This window comes from Mya arenaria, chromosome 3 (assembly GCF_026914265.1).
Source record: "Mya arenaria isolate MELC-2E11 chromosome 3, ASM2691426v1".
In the NCBI taxonomy this organism is placed as follows: Eukaryota; Metazoa; Mollusca; class Bivalvia; order Myida; family Myidae; genus Mya; species Mya arenaria.
Genome location: NC_069124.1, coordinates 75403162 through 75428628, shown reverse-complemented (window position 1 = coordinate 75428628; position 25467 = coordinate 75403162). Strand labels below are relative to the sequence as shown.

Here is a 25467-nt window from a genome sequence, read left to right as displayed (position 1 = left end):
ATGTTCATATACTCATATATTACCATGTATACTTATTACGTTGACTAATGACTACCATGTTCTTAGGCAGCGTTAAATAACTGCAGCACGACATTCGAAGAACAGCTTATCAAGTATGTTTATTCTTTTCGTGCGTTCTTGAAATATTTCTTTTCGTATTATAAAGGTGTTTCACAGCGCAACACATACACGCACGCACGCACGCTGCATCACTCCCCCCCCCCCCCCCCAATTTGTTCACATGCTTTCACACTGGCACATACACCATTGACACGTCAGCACCACACTCACTGAGAAAGTGACTTGCAGGTTGGTTCCAAGATCAAATGTTATACAATTTGGCATATTTTGTTTTAAAATAAAATATGTTTTGCCAGTTTCTTTATATCTACATGTTTTTCTGAGCTTGCAAGGAGTTCACAGTTGACTTGTTACAGTTGACTTGTTCAACTGTAGTTTAATCTTTTATTAAGTACATATATGGTTGGTGACTCGTCTTAGAAAAAACAAACAATTACATGTTTCATAAAATTAAAAAATCTGTGGTATATATATGTTCAAACATAACAAATGCAATACACATACCACTAAAAGGTGAAAAGGTGATAATTACATAAAATCATTTGCAAATGAGTACTATTTTGTACATCAATATCAAAATAGTTACCAAAACACTTTGCAATGTTTTTAACAGTAAGGCCCTAGTTAGTATGAAACAGGGCGAACTACCTTAACCAAAGTGAAAACTATTCCGAAAAAAACACACAGTAGGCTAGATTTTACTTAGACCTACCTCTTTCATAAGCTAAGTCATCGAAGCAACGTCTGATGTTTCGGAATGTTTGGGGTAGAGGCGCTATAAAACGGTATTTTTTTCTTAGAATAAACCTACGTTTTCAGCCAATGAAATTGCAGATAGGCAATCATTAAGTACTAGACTTTATCATTAAGAATTCCAACATTTTTGGGTGTCAAAACCTGCAATTTCGTTTACTTTGGGTGCAAAACATAATCGACAGCGCCACCACTAGAGCAGCAGCTCCACCACTTATAAAAATGTGCATAATTCCCTTTTATGAAGTGCTTATTAGTTTTATTGTGTTCCAGTGTAAGTACTATGCATAGTAGGTATAAAAAAATGCATGCGCCAGAATGTTCGTAGGATGTGTGTAAGCAACGAAGTGTACCTGAATTGCTAGCAGATTTCATAATATGCACAAGTCCGATTCGGCAGAAAAGATTCTGGCATCACGGTGCGAACAATTTTGAAACAAAATCGTAGCCAACCTGCAGTAAAAGTGTTCTTACACGGTACCACATTCTCCGATTTTCGAAATATGTCCGTTAAAAAAAAATATCAAATAAAATACCAATCGTACTCATGTTTGTAGAAGTAAACACAAGACACAGCCGCACCACGGAAGTGTTTACAACTCATTTCCTTTGCACCTCCGATAAGTGGTGGAGCTGGCGTTTAGTGGCCGTGAATGTGGAATAAGTCATTGAAATACTTAAAAATTCAATGTATTCAAGCCCTGGGTAGGTTTAAAGAAGCGCACCTCACAGCTTCACAGCGGGGATGAAATATGATCTCACCGTTGTGTATAGAGAATTGTGAAGGAAGTCAATATTATATAGGCGACCATTTCTTTGACAATGTGTTTGCGGTTGAATCAAATCATTATGTATTCGATTTAGTGAAAATATAGGGAGAGCATAACGTGTTTATAAGGTAAGTCATCTTGCATTTCTTTCGGAATGTTATTGAAGTGAGGAGTCTGTCAGTTGAAAACATCATAATGTTTAAACTTTATAGACACTCCTTAATGTAGTCAAAAATAATAGACGTTAAATACGGGATTTTTCTAATCCCTAATTCCAATTATAAGCTCTTTGTTTCTATGGCATATTCCTTCTTGTATTGTTCTACATTCTTTAAATGGTATCTGTATTGTTTTGATCATATTGTTAAAATATTTCCACTAGCTTATCCGCGTTCTTGCTAGAGAAGCTTCAGTCCGATCATTACCAAACGTGGACAACGTTTGTATGGGCAGAATATCTCGGCCGAATATCAGTCATGTAGCTTCAGTATTTTCAGAATAATGGTCATTAAATTACGTTAATTACACACTCTTCATGTTGTCCGCGCTGTAACTTGAGGAGCTTTTGTCCGATCATTACCAATCTTGGAAAATGAGCAGAATATCTGGACCAAATTCGACAACCTGCCATGACGCCTAAGTCACTGCAGTTATATGACCCTTGAATTGTTTTATTTACACAAACTTTATTTCGTTCGAGCTGTAGCCCGTGGTATGAAATGGTGCTAAGTTCCATTGTTAAAAGAAAAGTGTTTGCAGTATAGATAAGTAATATAACGCGTTTTTTACTACTGACGTGTTCATAAAGAACGGGTTTCGTCCTTTACAATTTTGTTCCTGTAGATAAACTAATATATAATATTTTAAGGATGTTAAATGGTCAAAAACAAACAATTCCAATTCTGTCATTTTTTTTACAAATGGCTGTTTCTGAAGAGTTCTTGCAGTCTATGTCATATGATGGGGTTGTACTCCTTACCAGCTCATAAAGAACAATTTCGTCCTCGGCAGTTATTAAAATGGACGAATGCAGTTTAAAAAAGAGCCCCAATAAGTGAATCAATATAAATATACCCGTATAAAGATGCACTCTCACAGATTGATTGTTAACTTTTTTAAATTTTAGCTCTACTGCCCAAAGGACTTAAGAGCTTATGCGGTGGCGTGGTGAACGTCGTATGTGCGTCCGTGCGTCCGTTCTTCTGTAAACAGTTGCTTGTAAACACAATACAGTCTTCAGTTTTGATTTTATCTCGATGAAACTTGTACAGTAGTTAGATATCCATGAGGGCTCGATTCCTTTCGAAACTAGCCAGATCCCGCCCATGCATCACTAGAGTGTGGCCCTTGAAAGTTTATTTTTAGCCAAGTCAGGATTAAAGACAGACATCTGTTTTGGTTGTGCAGTTGTTTTTGTTTTACTCTCCCTTGCCTTTGTTAAAAAGAGATCAACATTACAGTTTAAAGGGGTTGGTTGATTTTTAACTCTATTGGTCAAAGGCTAGAAGTGTCTGTCGTTCGTGCATCCATCTGAACACAATTGCTTGTGAATGTTTGTTCAAATTATGCCCCTGGGGTCATTACTGGCCACACCCCGGGTTTGGTATACTTATATAGGGAAATATTTGAAAATCTTTTTTGTCTGAAACCGCTATGCCAAGACCTTTGATATGTTCAATAAGGCACCATTAAGTGGTCCTCTACCAAGACTATTCAAATTATGCCCCTGGTGCACAAAAACTGGCCCTGCCCCGGGGATCACAAGTTTCCTAGAGACTTATATAAGAAAAAACTTTCAAAATCTTCTTGTTTCAAACCACAAGGCCCATACCTTTGATATTTGTCGTGGAGCATCATATAATGGCGATATACCAAGACAGTTGAAATTAGCCCCTTTTGACCTACATTCTTGTTTTTAAAGCTACAGCAATGGAATCTGGACCATGTGAACAGTTTAGAAAACAAATATTTATGTTGTGCTCGGATGACCTTGACAGTGACCTTTTGGCCTACTTTCTTATTTTTGACACTACAGCAATGAAATTTGGATCATGTGTACTGTTTTGAAAACAAATATTTATTTTATACTTTGATGTCATTGTTTGTGACCTTTTGACCTTCTTTCTTTTTTTGAAGCTACAGCAATAAAATTTGGACTATGTGTACAGTTTTGAAACAATTATCAATGTTGTCTTTGGATGACCTAGATTGTGACTTCTGACCTATTTTCTTATTTTTGAAGCTACAGCAATAACATTTTAACCATGTGTACAGTTTTGCAAACAAGTATCAATGTTGTTATATATATGTATGTCCAAAAAATGGTGTGAAAAAGAAAATCCCATTGTTTTACAGGACATTTGACTGTGTTTTAATTCGTCCCATTCTTCACAACTTTGACAAATAGGATCGCGTGAAAAATGTGATCTGTGGAAATATGGTCCTAAACAACTACTTGTTTACAGAGAATCATTAAAATTATTTCACTATGTGATTTTGTTAAACAAATGAGATGTTCAAATGGTTTGACACTAAAAGGGTAACAGGAACCCAAATTTTACTTTGCTAGGTGTGTTCCTGCAGGATCCCTTGTTTTGTTTTTATTTTAGATAACTGTTACTTAATCCATGATAATTCTGATTGTACCAAACATAATATTCCCTACCTGAATTTGATATCATATTTAATATTTTATCATATGAATGTTTCACTATGGCTGCATTGGCAGTTTTAAATTAAGATTTATATTCCCGACAAAAACTTTGTTCTAATATATGATACTAACTAGTAACTAAATGAATCACATTTGTCACGTGATCTTTATCAGGAATTCCCGGTGAAAACCAAAGTCCATGCGGAATTCCTAAAAACGTGTTTGTGTCGAACTCTGCTAGTGATATGTACTTGAATGGGTCGAACTTTGCTAGTGATATGTACTTGAATGGGTCGAACTCTGCTAGTGATATGTAGTGAATGTGTCGAACTCTGCTAGTGATATGAAGTGTATGTGTCAAACTCTGCTAGTGATATGTAGTGTATGTGTCGAACTCTGCTAGTGATATGTAGTGAATGTGTCGAACTCTGCTAGTGATATGTACTTGAATGGGTCGAACTCTGCTAGTGATATGTAGTGAATGTGTCGAACTCTGCTAGTGATATGTAGTGAATATGTCGAACTCTGCTAGTGATATGTACTTGAATGGGTCAAACTCTGCTAGTGATATGTAGTGAATGTGTCGAACTCTGCTAGTGATATGAAGTGTATGTGTCAAACTCTGCTAGTGACATGTAGTGTATGTGTCGAACACTGCTAGTGATATGTAGTGTATGTGTCGAACTCTGCTAGTGATATGTAGTGTATGTGTCGAACTCTGCTAGTGACATGTAGTGAATGTGTCGAACTCTGCTAGTGATATGTAGTGAATGTGTCGAACTCTGCTAGTGATATGTAGTGTATGTGTCGAACTCTGCTAGTGATATGTAGTGTATGTGTCGAACTCTGCTAGTGATATGTAGTGAATGTGTCGAACTCTGCTAGTGACATGTAGTGTATGTGTCGAACTCTGCTAGTGATATGTAGTGTATGTGTCAAACTCTGCTAGTGACATGTAGTGTATGTGTCAAACTCTGCTAGTGATATGTAGTGTATGTGTCGAACTCTGCTAGTGAAATGTACTTGTATGTGTCGAACACTGCTAGTGATATGTAGTGTATGTGTCGAACTCTGCTAGTGATATGTAGTGTATGTGTCGAACTCTGCTAGTGATATGTAGTGTATGTGTCGAACACTGCTAGTGATATGTAGTGTATGTGTCGAACTCTGTAAGTGATATGTAGTATATGTGTCGAACTCTGCTAGTGATATGTAGTGAATATGTCGAACTCTGCTAGTGATATGAAGTGTATGTGTCAAACACTGCTAGTGATATGTAGTATATGTGTCGAACTCTGCTAGTGATATGTAGTGAATATGTCGAACTCTGCTAGTGATATGTAGTGTATGTGTCAAACACTGCTAGTGATATGTAGTGTATGTGTCAAACTCTGCTAGTAATATGTAGTGTATGTGTCAAACTCTGCTAGTGATATGTAGTGTATGTGTCGAACTCTGCTAGTGACATGTAGTGTATGTGTCGAACTCTGCTAGTGACATGTAGTGTATGTGTCAAACTCTGCTAGTGACATGTAGTGTATGTGTCAAACTCTGCTAGTGACATGTAGTGTATGTGTCAAACTCTGCTAGTGACATGTAGGGTATGTGTCGAACTCTGCTATTGACATGTAGTGTATGTGTCAAACTCTGCTAGTGACATGTAGTGTATGTGTCAAACTCTGCTAGTGATATGTAGTGTATGTGTCGAACTCTGCTAGTGACATGTAGTGTAGGTGTCGAACTCTGCTAGTGATATGTAGTGTATGTGTCAAACTCTGCTGGTGATATGTAGTGTATGTGCCAAACTCTGCTAGTGATATGTAGTGTATGTGTCAATTTCTGCTAGTGACATGTAGTGTATGTGTCAAACTCTGCTAGTGATATGTTGTGTATGTGTCGAACTCTGCTAGTGATATGTAGTGTATGTGTCAAACTCTACTAGTGAGATGTAGTGTATGTGTCAAACTCTGCTAGTGACATGTAGTGTATGTGTCGAAATCTGCTAGTGACATGTAGTGTATGTGTCAAACTCTGCTAGTGACATGTAGTGAATGTGTCAAACTCTGCTAGTGACATGTAGTGTATGTGTCGAACTCTGCTAGTGACATGTAGTGTATGTGTCAAACTCTGCTAGTGATATGTAGTGTATGTGTCAAACTCTGCTAGTGACATGTAGTGTATGTGTCAAACTCTGCTAGTGATATGTAGTGAATGTGTCAAACTCTACTAGTGACATATAGTGTATGTGTCGAACTCTGCTAGTGACATATAGTGTATGTGTCAAACTCTGCTAGTGATATGTAGTGTATGTGTCAAACTCTGCTAGTGATATGAAGTGTATGTGTCGAACTCTGCTAGTGACATGTAGTGTATGTGTCGAACTCTGCTAGTGATATGTAGTGTATGTGTCGAACTCTGCTAGTGATATGTAGTGTATGTGTCGAACTCTGCTAGTGATATGTAGTGTATGTGTGGAACTCTGCTAGTGATATGTAGTGTATGTGTCAAACTCTGCTTGTGACATGTAGTGTATGTGTCAAACTCTGCTAGTGACATGTAGTGTATGTGTCAAACTCTGCTAGTGATATGTTGTGTATGTGTCGAACTCTGCTAGTGATATGTAGTGTATGTGTCGAACTCTGCTAGTGATAAGTAGTGTATGTGTCAAACTCTGCTAGTGACATGTAGTGTATTGATATGTAGTGAATGTGTTGAACTCTGCTAGTGATATGTAGTGTATGTGTCGAACTCTGCTAGTTATATGTAGTGTATGTGTCGAACTCTGCTAGTGATATGTAGTAAATGTGTCAAACTCTGCTAGTGATATGTAGTAAATGTGTCGAACTCTGCTAGTGATATGAAGTGTATGTGTCGAACTCTGCTAGTGATATGTAGTGAATGTGTCGAACTCTGCTAGTGATATGTAGTGAATGTGTCGAACTCTGCTAGTGATATGTATTGTATGTGTCGACCTCTGCTAGTGATATATAGTGTATGTGTCGAACACTGCTAGTGATATGTAGTACATGTGTCGAACTCTGCTAGTGATATGTAGTGTATGTGTCGAACTCTGCTAGTGATATGTACTTGAATGTGTCCAACTCTGCAAGTGACATGTAGTGAATGTGTCGAATTCTGCTAGTGATATGTAGTGTATGTGTCAAACTCTGCTAGTGATATGTACTTGAATGTGTCGAACTCTGCTAGTGATATGTAGTGTATGTGTCAGACTCTGTAAGTGATATGAAGTGAATGTGTCAAACTCTGCTAGTGACATGTAGTGTATGTGTCGAACACTGCTAGTGATATGTAGTGTATGTGTCGAACTCTGCTAGTGATATGTAGTGTATGTGTCGAACTCTGCTAGTGACATGTAGTGTAAGTGTCGAATTCTGCTAGTGATATGTAGTGTATGTGTCGAACTCTGCTAGTGATATGTAGGGAAACTCTGCTAGTGACATGTAGTGTATGTGTCGAACACTGCTAGTGATATGTAGTGTATGTGTCGAACTCTGCTAGTGATATGTAGTGTATGTGTCGAACTCTGCTAGTGATATGAAGGGAAACTCTGCAAGTGATATGTAGTGAATGTGTCAAACTCTGCTAGTAATATGTAGTGTATGTGTCGAACTCTGCTAGTGATATGAAGGGAAACTCTGCTAGTGATATGTAGTGAATGTGTCAAACTCTGCTAGTGACATGTAGTGTATGTGTCGATCTCTGCTAGTGATATGTAGGGAAACTCTGCTAGCGATATGTAGTGAATGTGTCAAATTCTGCTAGTGACATGTAGTGTATGTGTCGAACTCTGCTAGTAATATGTAGTGTATGTGTTAAACTCTGTTAGTAATATGTAGTGTATATGTCGAACTCTGCTAGTGATATGTAGTGTATGTGTCGAACTCTTCTAGTGATATGTAGTAAATGTGTCGAACTCTGCTAGTGATATGTAGGGAAACTCTGCTAGTGATATGTAGTGAATGTGTCAAACTCTGCTAGTGACATGTAGTGTATGTGTCGAACTCTGCTTGTGATATGTAGTGTATGTGTCAAACTCTGTTAGTGATATGTAGTGTATGTGTCGAACTCTGCTAGTGATATGTAGTAAATGTGTCGAAATCTGCTAGTGATATGTAGTGTATGTGTCAAACGTTGCTAGTGACATGTAGTGTATGTGTTGAACGTACTCTGCTAGTGACATGTAGTGTATGTGTCGAACTCTGCTAGTGACATGTAGTGTATGTGTCGAACTCTGCTAGTGATATGTAGTGTATTTGTCGAACTCTGCTAGTGACATGTAGTGTATGTGTCGAACTCTGCTAGTGACATGTAGTGTATGTGTCGAACTCTGCTAGTGACATGTAGTGTATGTGTCAAACTCTGCTAGTGATATGTAGTGTATGTGTCAAATTCTGCTAGTGATATGTAGTGAATGTGTCGAACTCTGCTAGTGACATGTAGTGTATGTGTCGAACTCTGCTAGTGACATGTAGTGTATGTGTCGAACTCTGCTAGTGATATGTAGTGTATGTGTCAAACTCTGCTAGTGATATGTAGTGTATGTGTCGAACTCTGCTAGTGACATGTAGTGTATGTGTCGAACTCTGCTAGTGATATGTAGTGTATGTGTCGAACTCTGCTAGTGACATGTAGTGTATGTGTCGAACTCTGCTAGTGACATGTAGTGTATGTGTCGAACTCTGCTAGTGACATGTAGTGTATGTGTCAAACTCTGCTAGTGATATGTAGTGTATGAGTCGAACTCTGCTAGTGATTTGTACTTGAATGTGTCGAACTCTGCTAGTGACATGTAGTGTATGTGTCAAACTCTGCTAGTGATATGAACTGTATGTGTCGAACTCTGCTAGTGATATGTACTTGAATGTGTCGGACTCTGCTAGTGATATGTAGTGTATGTGTCGAACTCTGCTAGTGATATGTAGTGTATGTGTCGAACTCTGCTAGTGACATGTAGTGTATGTGTCGAACTCTGCTAGTGACATATAGTGTATGTGTCGAACTCTGCTAATGATATGTAGTGTATGTGTCGAACTCTGCTAGTGATATGTACTTGAATGTGTCCAACTCTGCAAGTGACATGTAGTGTATGTGTCAAACTCTGCTAGTGATATGTAGTGTATGTGTCGAACTCTGCTAGTGATATGTAGTGTATGTGTCAAACTCTGCTAGTGATATGTAATGTATGTGTCGAACTCTGCTAGTGATATGTAGTGTATGTGTCGAACTCTGCTAGTGATATGTTGTGTATGTGTCGAACTCTGCTAGTGATATGTACTTGTATGTGTCGAACTCTGCTAGTGACATGTAGTGTATGTGTCGAACTCTGCTAGTGACATGTAGTGTATGTGTCAAACTCTGCTAGTGATATGTAGTGTATGTGTCGAACTCTGCTAGTGATATGTAGTGAATGTGTCGAACTCTGCTAGTGATATGTAGTGTATGTGTCAAACTCTGCTAATGATATGTAATGTATGTGTCGAACTCTGCTAGTGATATGTACTTGAATGTGTCGAACTCTGCTAGTGATATGTAGTGTATGTGTCGAACTCTGCTAGTGATATGTAGTGTATGTGTCGAACTCTGCTAGTGACATGTAGTGTATGTGTCAAACTCTGCTAGTGATATGTAGTGTATGTGTCGAACTCTACTAGTGATATGTACTTGAATGTGTCGAACTCTGCTAGTGATATGTATTGTATGTGTCGAAATCTGTTAGTGATATTTAGTGAATGTGTCAAACTCTGCTAGTGACATGTAGTGTATGTGTCGAACTCTGCTAGTGATATGTATTGTATGTGTCGAAATCTGCTAGTGATATGTAGGGAAACTCTGCTAGTGACATGTAGTGTATGTGTCGAACTCTGCTAGTAATATGTAGTGTAAGTGTCGAACTCTGCTAGTGATATGTAGTGAATGTGTCAAACTCTGCTAGTGATATGTAGTAAATGTGTCGAACTCTGCTAGTGATATGAAGTGTAAGTGTCGAACTCTGCTAGTGATATGTAGTGTATGTGTCGAACTCTGCTAGAGATATGTAGTGAATGTGTCGAACTCTGCTAGTGATATGTAGTGAATGTGTCCAACTCTGCAAGTGACATGTAGTGTATGTGTCAAACTCTGCTAGTGATATGTAGTGTATGTGTCGAACTCTGCTAGTGATATGTAGTGTATGTGTCAAACTCTGCTAGTGATATGTAGTGTATGTGTCGAACTCTGCTAGTGATATGTAGTGTATGTGTCGAACTCTGCTAGTGATATGTAGTGTATTTGTCGAACTCTGCTAGTGACATGTAGTGTATGTGTCGAACTCTGCTAGTGACATGTAGTGTATGTGTCGAACTCTGCTAGTGATATGTAGTGTATGTGTCGAACTCTGCTTGTGATATGTAGTGAATGTGTCAAACTCTGCTAGTGATATGTAGTGTATGTGTCGAACTCTGCTAGTGACATGTAGTGTATGTGTCGAACTCTGCTAGTGATATGTAGTGTATGTGTCGAACTCTGCTAGTGATATGTAGTGTATGTGTCGAACTCTGCTAGTGATATGTAGTGTATGTGTCGAACTCTGCTAGTGATATGTAGTGTATGTGTCGAACTCTGCTAGTGATATGTAGTGTATGTGTGGAACTCTGCTAGTGATATGTAGTGTAAGTTTCGAACTCTGCTAGTGATATGTAGTGAATGTGTCAAACTCTGCTAGTGATATGTAGTAAATGTGTCGAACTCTGCTAGTGATATGAAATGTAAGTGTCGAACTCTGCTAGTGATATGTAGTGTATGTGTCGAACTCTGCTAGTGATATTTAGTAAATGTGTCGAACTCTGCTAGTAATATGTAGTGAATGTGTCCAACTCTGCAAGTGACATGTAGTGTATGTGTCAAACTCTGCTAGTGATATATAGTGTATGTGTCGAACTCTGCTAGTGATATGTAGTGTATGTGTCGAACTCTGCTAGTGATATGTAGTGAATGTGTCGAACTCTGCTAGTGATATGTAGTGTATGTGTCGAACTCTGCTAGTGACATGTAGTGTATGTTTCGAACCCTGCTAGTGATATGTAGTGTAAGTGTCGAACTCTGCTAGTGATATGTAGTGTATGTGTCGAACTCTGCTAGTGATATGTAGTGAATGTGTCGAACTCTGCTAGTGATATGTAGTGTATGTTTCGAACTCTGCTAGTGATATGTAGTGAATGTGTCGAACTCTGCTAGTGATATGTAGTAAATGTGTCGAACTCTGCTAGTGATATGTAGTGTATGTGTCAAACTCTGCTAGTGATATGAAGTAAATGTGTCGAACTCTGCTAGTGATATGTACTTGAATGTGTCGAACTCTGCTAGTGATATGTAGTGTATGTGTCGAACTCTGCTAGTGATATGTAGTAAATGTGTCGAACTCTGCTAGTGATATGTAGTGTATGTGTCAAACTCTGCTAGTGATATGAAGTGTATGTGTCGAACTCTGCTAGTGATATGTAGTGTATGTGTCGAACTCTGCTAGTGATATGTAGTGTATGTGTCGAACTCTGCTAGTGACATGTAGTGTATGTGTCGAACTCTGCTAGTGATATGTATTGTATGTGTCGAAATCTGCTAGTGATATGTAGGGAAATTCTGCTAGTGACATGTAGTGTATGTGTCGAACTCTGCTAGTGATATGTAGTGAATGTGTCGAACTCTGCTAGTGATATGTAGTGAATGTGTCAAACTCTGCTAGTGATATGTAGTAAATGTGTCGAACTCTGCTAGTGATATGAAGTGTAAGTGTCGAACTCTGCTAGTGATATGTACTGTATGTGTCGAACTCTGCTAGTGATATGTAGTAAATGTGTCGAACTCTGCTAGTGATATGTAGTGAATGTGTCCAACTCTGCAAGTGACATGTAGTGTATGTGTCAAACTCTGCTAGTGATATGTAGTGTATGTGTCGAACTCTGCTAGTGATATGTAGTGTATGTGTCAAACTCTGCTAGTGATATGTAATGTATGTGTCGAACTCTGCTAGTGATATGTAGTGTATGTGTCGAACTCTGCTAGTGATATGTTGTGTATGTGTCGAACTCTGCTAGTGACATGTAGTGTATGTGTCGAACTCTGCTAGTGATATGTACTTGAATGTGTCGAACTCTGCTAGTGATATGTAGTGAATGTGTCGAACTCTGCTATTGATATGTAGTGTATGTGTCGAACTCTGCTAGTGATATGTAGTGTATGTGTCGAACTCTGCTAGTGATATGTAGTGTATGTGTCGAACTCTGCTAGTGATATGTAGTGTATGTGTCGAACTCTGCTAGTGATATGTAGTGTATGTGTCGAACTCTGCTAGTGATATGTAGTGTAAGTTTCGAACTCTGCTAGTGATATGTAGTGAATGTGTCAAACTCTGCTAGTGATATGTAGTAAATGTGTCGAACTCTGCTAGTGATATGAAATGTAAGTGTCGAACTCTGCTAGTGATATGTAGTGTATGTGTCGAACTCTGCTAGTGATATGTAGTAAATGTGTCGAACTCTGCTAGTGATATGTAGTGAATGTGTCCAACTCTGCAAGTGACATGTAGTGTATGTGTCAAACTCTGCTAGTGATATATAGTGTATGTGTCGAACTCTGCTAGTGATATGTAGTGTATGTGTCAAACTCTGCTAGTGATATGTAGTGTACGTGTCGAACTCTGCTAGTGACATGTAGTGTATGTGTCGAACTCTGCTAGTGACATGTAGTGTATGTGTCAAACTCTGCTAGTGACATGTAGTGTATGTGTCGAACTATGCTAGTGATATGTAGTGTATGTGTCGAACTCTGCTAGTGATATGTAGTGTATGTGTCGAACTCTGCTAGTGACATGTAGTGTATGTGTCGAACTCTGCTAGTGACATGTAGTGTATGTGTTGAACTCTGCTAGTGATATGTAGTGTATGTGTCGAACTCTGCTTGTGATATGTAGTGAATGTGTCGAACTCTGCTAGTGATATGTAGTGTATGTGTCGAACTCTGCTAGTGATATGTAGTGTATGTGTCGAACTCTGCTAGTGATATGTAGTGTATGTGTCGAACTCTGCTAGTGATATGTACTTGAATGTGTCGAACTCTGCTAGTGATATGTAGTGAATGTGTCGAACTCTGCTAGTGAATGTAGTGTATGTGTCGAACTCTGCTAGTGATATGTAGTGTATGTGTCGAACTCTGCTAGTGATATGTACTTGAATATGTCGAACTCTGCTAGTGATATGTAGTGTATGTGTCGAACTCTGCTAGTGATATGTAGTGTATGTGTCGAACTCTGTTAGTGACATGTAGTGTACGTGTCAAACTCTGCTAGTGACATGTAGTGTATGTGTCGAACTCTGCTAGTGATATGTAGGGAAACTCTGCTAGTGATTTGTAGTGTATGTGTCGAACTCTGCTAGTGATATGTACTTGAATGTGTCGAACTCTGCTAGTGATATGTAGTGTATGTGTCGAACTCTGCTAGTGACATGTAGTGTATGTGTCGAACTCTGCTAGTGATATGTAGTGTATGTGTCGAACTCTGCTAGTGATATGTACTTGAATGTGTCGAACTCTGCTAGTGATATGTAGTAAATGTGTCGAACTCTGCCAGTGATATGTAGTGAATGTGTCAAACTCTGCTATTGATATGTAGTAAATGTGTCGAACTCTGCTAGTAATATGTAGTGAATGTGTCGAACTCTGCTAGTAATATGCAGTGAATATGTCGAACTCTGCTAGTGATATGTAGTGAATGTGTCCAACTCTGCAAGTGACATGTAGTGTATGTGTCAAACTCTGCTAGTGATATGTAGTGTATGTGTCAAACTCTGCTAGTGATATGTAATGTATGTGTCGAACTCTGCTAGTGATATGTAGTGTATGTGTCGAACTCTGCTAGTGATATGTTGTGTATGTGTCGAACTCTGCTAGTGACATGTAGTGTATGTGTCGAACTCTGCTAGTGATATGTACTTGAATGTGTCGAACTCTGCTAGTGATATGTAGTGAATGTGTCGAACTCTGCTAGTGATATGTAGTGTATGTGTCGAACTCTGCTAGTGATATGTAGTGTATGTGTCGAACTCTGCTAGTGATATGTAGTGTATGTGTCGAACTCTGCTAGTGATATGTAGTGTATGTGTCGAACTCTGCTAGTGATATGTAGTGTATGTGTCGAACTCTGCTAGTGATATGTAGTGTAAGTTTCGAACTCTGCTAGTGATATGTAGTGAATGTGTCAAACTCTGCTAGTGATATGTAGTAAATGTGTCGAACTCTGCTAGTGATATGAAATGTAAGTGTCGAACTCTGCTAGTGATATGTAGTGTATGTGTCGAACTCTGCTAGTGATATTTAGTAAATGTGTCGAACTCTGCTAGTAATATGTAGTGAATGTGTCCAACTCTGCAAGTGACATGTAGTGTATGTGTCAAACTCTGCTAGTGATATGTAGTGTATGTGTCGAACTCTGCTAGTGATATGTAGTGTATGTGTCAAACTCTGCTAGTGATATGTAGTGTACGTGTCGAACTCTGCTAGTGACATGTAGTGTATGTGTCGAACTCTGCTAGTGACATGTAGTGTATGTGTCAAACTCTGCTAGTGACATGTAGTGTATGTGTCGAACTCTGCTAGTGATATGTAGTGTATGTGTCGAACTCTGCTAGTGATATGTAGTGTATGTGTCGAACTCTGCTAGTGACATGTAGTGTATGTGTCGAACTCTGCTAGTGACATGTAGTGTATGTGTCGAACTCTGCTAGTGATATGTAGTGTATGTGTCGAACTCTGCTAGTGATATGTAGTGAATGTGTCGAACTCTGCTAGTGATATGTAGTGTATGTGTCGAACTCTGCTAGTGATATGTAGTGAATGTGTCGAACTCTGCTAGTGATATGTAGTGTATGTGTCGAACTCTGCTAGTGATATGTACTTGAATGTGTCGAACTCTGCTAGTGATATGTAGTGAATGTGTCGAACTCTGCTAGTGAATGTAGTGTATGTGTCGAACTCTGCTAGTGATATGTAGTGTATGTGTCGAACTCTGCTAGTGATATGTACTTGAATGTGTCGAACTCTGCTAGTGATATGTAGTGTATGTGTCGAACTCTGCTAGTGATATGTAGTGTATGTGTCGAACTCTGTTAGTGACATGTAGTGTACGTGTCAAACTCTGCTAGTGACATGTAGTGTATGTGTCGAACTCTGCTAGTGATATGTAGGGAAACTCTGCTAGTGATTTATAGTGTATGTGTCGAACTCTGCTAGTGATATGTACTTGAATGTGTCGAACTCTGCTAGTGATATGTAGTGTATGTGTCGAACTCTGCTAGTGACATGTAGTGTATGTGTCGAACTCTGCTAGTGATATGTAGTGTATGTGTCGAACTCTGCTAGTGATATGTACTTGAATGTGTCGAACTCTGCTAGTGATATGTAGTAAATGTGTCGAACTCTGCTAGTGATATGTAGTGAATGTGTCAAACTCTGCTATTGATATGTAGTAAATGTGTCGAACTCTGCTAGTAATATGTAGTGAATGTGTCGAACTCTGCTAGTAATATGCAGTGAATATGTCGTTCTCTGCAAGTGATATGTAGTGTATGTGTCGAACTCTGCTAGTGACATGTAGTGAATGTGTCAAACTTTGCTTGTGATATGCTCTTGAATAGGTCGAACTCTGCTAGTTACATGTAGTTAATGTGTCAAACTCTGTTGGTGACATGTAGTGAATGTGTCAAACTCTGCTAGTGATATGTAGTGAATGTGACGTTCTCTGCTAGTGATATGTAGTGAATGTGTCCAACTCTGCAAGTGACATGTAGTGAATGTGTCGAACTCTGCCAGTGATTTGTAGTGATTTTTCTACCTTTATATTAATGTGAACAATGCGATTTCATGTCACATCAAAAACCTGCATCGATCTCAAATTTCACAGGAAATATGATTTATGTCACTACATGCATGTTGTGTGAGAAATGCTGTAAAAATGTGATCTCGCAAGCATGAAAAGTATATCAAGTTCACACAACATGCTTTAACATAATATGCGCTCTGCCTTTTGAATTCACACTGTATGTTTAAACTTTTAACATTTCTTACTAAGAAATTTTGTCTAAAAACGTATTGTTCTCAGATCAATTACTGCAATGTCTCGTACAGTTGCAGGATTATTTTGACGTGACTTTCTGCTCACTCTGAGGTCTTAAAATTCCTGTATACCAAATAGGACATGTTTTAATTACCGTACTTATTAAAAAATGTAAGGTCGCCTTCTACACCAATTCAATAGTTAAACGGGAAGCTGGGCCCTGTATGTTTGCAAAGTATTGCTATGGTTATTTGTCATCTGAGTTTACACGATGGGCACTTGACGTCGCCATTTGCGAGATGGATTATCTTCCATGGCCGAGAGTGTACGATAGGTTTATCCCAACTCGAGCGTAGGGTGTTTTGCGGAAACGAGGTTTACCGAGTTTCCGCAAAAAACCCTGCGCGAGGGTTGGGATGAACCTATCTTACACGAGCGGCTTTGGTAGATGCTTTTTCTCCCACCTCAATTAAACAAAATTAAGTAAAAATGCATTTTTTGCTGGAACTCTTTTGTGCGTAGTGAAAATAAATGCGTATGGATATGTAATGATTCGTAGTTGTCATGGATATGCGCGCAGTGATTCAGATTATGTTAATAGTCAAATCGGTCTTTAAATAGTTCTAAGGAGAGTGAAGCATTATTTCTTAAAAGGTTCGTGAAAACTTTTTTATGGTGAATTTGAAGCGAGAAATAATTTATTAACATTCTAGATATTGCCACAAGGCAAGGTTTCCTTGATGCTTCAGACGACTGTCTTCAACAAGGGAGGTAATTACAATGTGATGACCATTAAAAAGGAGTTCCATACGGGTACTTGTTTTATCTTTGCCCGTGGGCAAGATAAGAATTTCTAGCATGGTTAAATTATTGGATCTACTTATCTGAGGTGGGAGAAAAATGTATCACTTTGACTTCGACGTATTAAGGCTTAAAGTGCTTGTCAGTTTGAGAGCTAGTTCATATGGGTATTGTAAATGCGCCATGGAACTTCCTTATCACCCGCAAGAACATTTAGTGATGTTGTTATTGTATGTATGGAATAAAAGTCAACGAAAGTAAACTATTAACGGATATTAGACGGAACATTAATTATATAGTGAACTTGAGATGATGATAAAATAGATATGTATGTGATGCCGTTTGAGATTTCTTTATTATGCATTTTCAGTTTTACATCAGGTTGCAGATATGATTATAAATATTAACAAACAAAATATACAGAGGAAGCCAGACAATGTTGTTGTTTGTGATTTCAGGCTGCCTAAAGGAAATGAAAGGCGACGATTAGTGGATTCTTGCGACTGGCGTGCTTCGCCGGGACGGCCGCCATGTTGAAGCAGTTACGTGATAGCGCTTCTATATTATAAATTCTAGATGTACATAAATCTCGAAGGATTTTAGTGGATGTATAAACAGACAATAGACTCGCATGATGAGGAAGTGTCGTGTGATAAAAGTGTTGTTATGGCTAATTGCCATTGTAATGGTGCCATACTTGTACATAGAAATAACGTTTACGGTGCGTTACCTGTTCCGACATGCGAACACGAGCAGCTCGTGCATCATTCCCAGCCTGAATCCATACGACCCGTCCATCATGAAGTACGTATGGGACCCTAAACCGCTCACCTGTGACACGTCAACCAACATTCTTACAGTTGATAACCATGGGCTTGTGATATTCAATAAAAGTGCCTTAGCTCTTCTGAAACTTTCAATGAATCAAGTTTCATGCACATACAGCATACTTCGACGTCAAAATGACGACGTTTCAGTAAAGTTTGACGAGCCGATAACGCTGTCACCGCCCACACGAGTGAATGCAGATTTCTTTTACACAGAATGCTCAATTGACGGGAAGCTCATATTTGACAAAATTCTCACAAATGTTGCTAAGGAATCCGTGCATCGAACGACCCCTCTCCTGGAGGAGTCTGCTCACCATTTAAGCGTCGTTATGTTTGGTGTCGACTCCGTCTCCCGCTCGGCTTCCATACGGAAGCTGCCAAAAACCATCCGTTACCTTCGAGAAGAACTGGGCTCCTACGACTTTAAAGGTTATATGAAGGTATAATACCATTGCTTTAAAAGAAATATGTTTTGATAAGTCAGTAAGAATAACATAAAATTGCTAGGCAATGTCGGTATTCTTCAGTAAAACATCTGCAAAACTGGGGATTTTTAAATCGCTATCGCAAACTTCCAAAGTTCATCATCTAAATATATTCAGACATTTATGATTATTGGACTAAACGTCGAGCCGAGTCTGGATCAAAGATCCCATCAATTCTACCAGGCTTGTATACATTCATACCTCAGAAAGGTGAAAAGGTTGTGTAATGTTTCACTGTTTATTACTGTTCTAAAATTATAAGTAAATGTAGCTGAAACTGTAGGACCGAGTACTGTGTGTACACTTACTTATGGCAGAATTTGGCAACATAGAAACGTAAGTTGAGACATGGCTAGTCATTATTTATGATAGGTTTTATGATACTCAGTGAGAAGGGTAGCGTTAAAGAGACCTACACAACCTGTTGTGTATTTTTGCATTCCTAATTTTAATTCTCCATAACCGACAATGCCGCTTAAAGTGCTGATCGCTTATTAAATATTGAACTTATAATGATTAAGGTTTGTTAAAAGCATACATCATAAATGTTCAGACAATTGATTTTGTTTTCGAAATGCAATCGCTTTAATGGTAAACACTCACTACAGTTTGGCGCTTGCATGAATAATACATTAAACATTTTACGTGATGTCCGTGAAGTGAGCAGTCAGTCAGCGCGGTAGCCTTGCAGCGTGAAATTAGCAGACTAACAGCGTGGCAACGTGAAGTTAGCAGCCTAAAAGATTGGCATCCTGGTAGCGTGAACTAGGAAGACTTACAGAGTTGCAGTCTGACAGCGTGACAGCCTGGAAGCGTGAAGTGAGCAGCTTAACAGCCTAGCAGCGTAAAGTTTGCAGGATTACAGCGTGACAGACTGGCAGCTTGAAATCAGCGGTTGACTGAGACCCATTGAGCAGTCTCGGTTAATTGAGATTCATTGAACAACCTCGGTTGACTTAGACTCACTAAAGATCTCGGTTGCTTGAGATTCATAGAGTAGTTTCGGTTTGATTGAGACTCACTGAGAAGTTTTGGTTGATTGAGGCTCACTGAACAGTCTCGGTTGACTGACTCATTGAGCAGTCACGGTTGATTGAGACTCGCTGGTGGGTTTCGGCAGATTGATGCTTACTGAGAATTCAGGATTGACTGAGACTCACTGAGCAGTCTCTGGGATAATGTTATGTGCCTCATAATCTCAAAGTATATATTTTATCATGTTTACTTAGTCATGTTATAGTGACATGACTTTTGATAAATAAAACTTTAAACTTGGACTGGACTTGGAACGCTTCAGCTGTATCATATTGTTAATAATCTTCATATTCAATGTTTCTCCAATAAATGACGAGCTAGAAGGTTAGATATGTTGCTGGAAAGATTGCTGCACAAAAAAACACTTAACACAGCCAACTTTATAGTCTACATATATGGCTAAACAGAGAATGGATAGCATTCAACAAACGAACTTACCGCCGGTATTTGAGAGGAAAACTATGAGGTAGATAGTGACAAATTGACAAAACGGTCGATGCTTACCTTCAATCAATAAATATTGCATGACTAACTCAACTGCTTCAAACTTGAATCACATCACAAGCCTAGAGTGACACTAATTAGGAGGAGATGATCGAAATAAATGCACAGTATATTTAATAGATCATGCACAATATATTCAATAGATCATAGGTACAATGTTCTCTTTTCAAAGAAGAACGTAAATGAAACTGAATGAAACTGTCAAAAGAAATGAGTTAACATTTATGCTGTATTAGGAAGAAATGTTTGACGCATAAACGGATTGGAAACATTTTCAACAATCCGCGGATTTCACTTACTCAACACTCAACATATTCAGGCATTTGCCAAGGTAAACTATGCAGACAGATTATCTGCAAACATATAAAATAAATGCATATTACTAAATATGTTCCACCACATATTTCTTCCGGCAAATTAAAAATCCTTGAACAAACTCAGAATGTTTATCAGTTATTTGTTTAGAGGGAGACCAAAGCAGACGTTAATACAGAAATCCACTATTGTTTCTTGGAATGTATATTTTGTACATTATTAAAACTAACGAGGCTGGAGTTGGGAATTCCATGCTATAACAAGTGCTTAAATACGTCGCCGTACCAATTTGCATTTACTCATAGTAAATGTCATCATTATACGTTTGATAACAAGCACTTGCTTATTGACGTTGTACCGTGAAACTACAACTACTGAATTTTTTTTTCAGGTTGGCGAGAACACGCTGCCAAATCTGACGCCGCTGTTGACTGGCCGGCGCGTGTGGACTTCCGAGGTCCCCATCAAAGATTACACCACTGACCCATTCGACCCATTTCCCTTCCTGTGGCGCAACTTCTCGGAGCGGGGCGCCGCAACACTGTACGCGGAGGACTATCCGGAAATAGGCACGTTTAACTATCTCACACGTGGTTTTGTGAGGCCACCCGCCGACCATTATATGCGGCCCTTCTGGCTAGGCCTGATTGACCGTGAGCGCATGCGCAACAAACTTGGCCCCATTTTTCTATACTTGGAGAACAAGAACGTGAATCTGCAGGGTGGTGGATCTACGCTGTGTTACAAGGACCGCCCAAAACATGTGGTTCTGATCGATTATTTGAAACAATTTTTGATTACTTACAAAAATAAGAGAAAAATGATGCTTTCTTTCTTAGTTGAGTTTAGTCACGAATACCCAAACTTCCTTTCTTATGGTGATGATGATTTCTTAGAGTTTTTGAAATGGATGAAAACTAACGGGCATTTAGACAATACAGTTTTAGTGTTTTTTAGTGACCATGGTTCTCGAATTGATAAAATTAGGAATACATTTGTGGGGAGAATTGAGGACCGCATGCCTATGCTGCACATGGTGATTCCAGATCATATAAAATCAAAGTTTCCAAATGTAGATACTAGTCTCAAAATTAATCTTAACCGATTAACCACACCATTCGATGTTCATCAAACCATGATTGACGTCTTAAATAGTGATTTCGAAACACCAACAAAGTCTTTCATTGACGGCACCGTTCGAAGTCTTAGTTTATTTAAGTCCATACCAGAGGGCCGCTCGTGCACGGACGCCTGGGTGCCGGAGAACTACTGCGCGTGCTACACTTTCACTCCCGTTAACGCCTCAGACCAAACTGCCAAAACTTTGGCGGAAGCTGTGATAAGAGATCTCAACAAACGGCTAGCAGTCGAGCCTCAGTGTGCTACACTCGCGTTAGACCGGGTGACTGACGTCCGACACGTGCTGAGCGGCCTACAACACATGGAAACGGAAAACAAAGGAATATCTTTGATGCAGTTTTTCCGGCCGGAAGATCGCGCCTTGCAGCGGTATGACCTCACCATTGAGACCGTCCCCGGTCACGGAGCATTCGAGGCGACATATCACGTGACCTCTGGTTCGGAGTTCCGCTTGGTTGGTGATATTGTCCGTGTAAACAAGTATGGGAGTCAATCGGCCTGTATCACAGACAAGCTGCTCAGACCTCTGTGTTACTGTAAGGCTCAATAGCGATCTACAAGATGTGTTGTGCAAAACAATGCAATTGTTCACAAAACCATTATGCATTTGACAGATTCTCATTCATATGTTTGATATTATCATAAAAGCTTACATTCAGCAGTGTAACGATTTTTTTTAAAGCTGCACTCTCACAGATTTACCGTATTTACAACTTTTCAATTTTTGTCTTGGAATGAGCAAATGTTTGCGTAAATACCTGCAAACCAGTGATAAAAGACTGCTGACACAAATCAGAGCGCAGATGTTCATATTTAAGTTCAAAAATTGATGATTTATGCACTTTTCTTAAACCGTTAGTAACACTTTAAGCCATAAAATATATTTTTTTCGGAAATATGAAAATCTACGATCTGATCTTTTGTCGGCAGTCTTATATCACTGGTTGGCAGATATTTACGCTAAATTTGTCTAATTCCAAGATATAAAATAAAAAAGTTGTCAAAACGGTAAATCTGTGAGAGTGCTGCTTTAAGCATAAATTATGTTTACTGCATTCTTGTGTGCCTAATGCATGGCTGCGAAACAGTGGCTCCAGCTCCTTTAGGAGCTGTATATAAAAAATAGCCAATGACACTTCCGAGCTAGAGCAAAAGAACGGACATCATCATAAAACGGAAGTATGACTCATTATTTTATCTAATATCACAATTATGAGTGCTTATTTGAGAAATCGGGGAATGCAGTGCCATATAAATATGTTTACAAACGAAAGTAGAACATTTTCACCGATTTTCAGCTGAATTTCACTCAAGAAGCTTACATTTAAGATAAAACCAGTATTATCGAGTTCTTTTATTTTGTCGGGAATAAAGATGACCGCCTGTTTACCGGAATAAGCATATTTATACTCTTTTTTATATAAAAATAACGAGTCATACTTCCGTTTTATGATGATGTCCGTTCTTTTGCTCTAGCTCGGAAGTGTCATTGGCTCTTTTTTATATACAGCTCCTAAAAGAGCTGGAGCTACTGTTTCGCATGCGTGTAATGCTTACATTATTTTTTATGGTAATATCAAAATTCTTTGTAAGAACTAAATTATTTTTATTACAGATTTGTAATTAACATTTTCAAAATTTCTTTGTTGCCTGGTAAAATATCAATGTTGCATTTCACCCCAAACTTTACAGACTAAAACTTACACCGTCTCTATCAGCCCAATGATTACACGCACGTGTTGGCATGCAAGACAAAAATATCTTTCAACACAGGTAAACAGGGAAGGATTGCGTACGTCAAGGGCTGAAAGACTCAGTTCCTACTTGTTGTATTGTAAGTTGGGTTGAAGGATCAAAACATAAAAAGTTTTTAAGTTCCATTCCTTGTTAGCACAACGTTCTAAGTGTGAGCTAATGTGATTGGTTTATGTCCGTGTTCGCCGTCCGTCGTCAACAATTGCTTAAACAACTATAAACATCTCTTAACCGCTTGGACAATTTTGATGAAACTTCACAAGGAGGTTCCTTGTGTGCTGACCTTAAAACGTGTTAAAAAATGAATTTCATGCAGAAGGTCGCCATGGCAACAGAAAGGACAAACTTTAAAAACAAATTCTTCACAAAAAACGCAAGGCAAAGAGCTTAGATATTTGGTATGTAACATTTCTTAGTGACCCTTCACCAAGATTGTTCAAATTAAGCCAAAACTGATCAAGCCTAAGTGGTCACATGTTTCCTATAAACTTATATAGGGGAAATCTTTGGAAGTCTTCTTGTCAGAAACAGCTTCATTCAGACTCTTGATATTTTAAATGTAGCCTTATCGTAGCTAACAAGTTTGTTCAAATAATGTCACTGGGGTCAAATTGGCTCCGCCCCGGGGGTCACAAGTTTCTTATATATACTTATATAGCAATATTTTGAAATATTCCGGTCTGAAACAGACCTTTGATATTTTGTATCTCGCATCATAAAGTGATCCTCTACCTAGCTCCACCTCAGGGATCACAAGTTTTCTATATTCTTATATAAAATAATTTAAAAAATCTTTAAGGCCCATACGTTTGATTTTGTTATCTTATGATTGTTCTATACCAAGTTTGTTCAAATAATGCCCCTAGGGTCAGAGACAGCCCAAACCCTTTTGACCTACTTTCCTATTTGTACAGCTACAAGAAAGAAAGTGGACTATGTGTGGAGTTTTAAAAACAGATATCAATGTCTCTGACTGTTGACTGCACCTTTCTAGGCGGTGCACTTCATTACTGTTGGTAGTAGTTAGACATAAGTGAAGATCGAGGAAATACATTTATGGAATTTCATGATGAATGTAAGATGTTCGTGAAGTTGGCAGCCCAGCAGCCCAGCAGCGTGAAGTCAGCAGCCAAGCAGAGTGGCAGCCTAGCAGCGTGAAGTCAGCAGCCCAGCAGACTGACAGCCTGTAGGTATGAATGAAAGATCTCTACCAGTATAGTTCAAAAGTTAGTTCTACTTCCATTGCTATATTACTAGTTTCTTTAAAACTAATTTTGCTCGAACTAAAACACAAAAGTAAAATAAGATCCAGATATGAGTTAATACAATACTTCTATATTCATTTTCAGCACTGCTTTTAGGACTTAAACCAAAATAAAATATATGGTACGAAATGACTATAGGTTAGGTACGAAATGACTATCTAAAGGGTACGAAATGACCAAAAATCGGAGGGTACGAAATGGTCAGGGTACGAAATGACTAGTTCCCTCGCTGAAGAATTAAGTGCATTCGTCGAAAATACAGAACGGTTTTTCAAATTCAATAGTAAATGAACTCAGCAATGTGATGTCACTAAAACAAATGTACCTGTGAGACTTTATTTGTTGACATTTACTGGTGAACGAGTTCTACCGGAAGTTATTGCGGCTAATTGAGGCTGTAGTGCTAGTGCACTCTTTGACCTGTTTACACATAAAGTACTGACGTCACTGGTTCGCGCGCAGATCTCTGGGAGTTCAAGATCAGCTGTTGGAGGAGCAAGACGTGCTAAATAACTGCTTAAAAAAGACCTCACGTGTTTATGCCTATAATTAAATAAGCTATGCTGGGTTTGGTCCAGATAATTATTAGGGAATACTTTAATGGTTGCAGCGGTGTTTTATTAAGCCGTTCCAGTACACTTGTTGATGAAATTCTGCAATTTTTGTTGGCAAATTTTTCTCGAGAATTTTCCCGCGTTTGAAGCCACATTTTTCGTACATTTTTGGCCATTGTTCATTTTCTTCTGGTCGTTCCAGTTGATAATTTGGTTCTACGTCGTAGTCTTCATGGACTGCCACTGACCAGGCCCCTTCGTGTGCTTTGGTTTGTAATTTTAGGCCTTTTCAGCGTCCAAATCCACTTTTCGGACGGGAAAGTAGCCGGATAGAAGACAAACTAGGTTGGTGATTGTTTCAAATTATTTTTCTACTCAGGAGCATTCGATTTGTAAGCATGGCAAGTAGTAAAGTGCGTGTAA

The 25467-nt window shown here is 38.7% G+C and overlaps 1 protein-coding gene across 1 annotated transcript; it reads left to right on the top strand.

Annotated features, from left to right (window-relative positions):
• Positions 1–1619: 1619 nt before the first annotated feature.
• Positions 1620–22434, top strand: LOC128228637 (uncharacterized). The gene is made up of 3 exons (XM_052940057.1): positions 1620–1732; positions 17620–18431; positions 20722–22434. The coding sequence occupies exons 2-3, from the start codon at positions 17793–17795 to the stop codon at positions 22018–22020; spliced, it is 1938 nt and encodes a 645-aa protein (XP_052796017.1). The 5' UTR covers positions 1620–1732; positions 17620–17792; the 3' UTR covers positions 22021–22434.
• The last annotated feature ends 3033 nt before the right edge of the window (positions 22435–25467 follow it).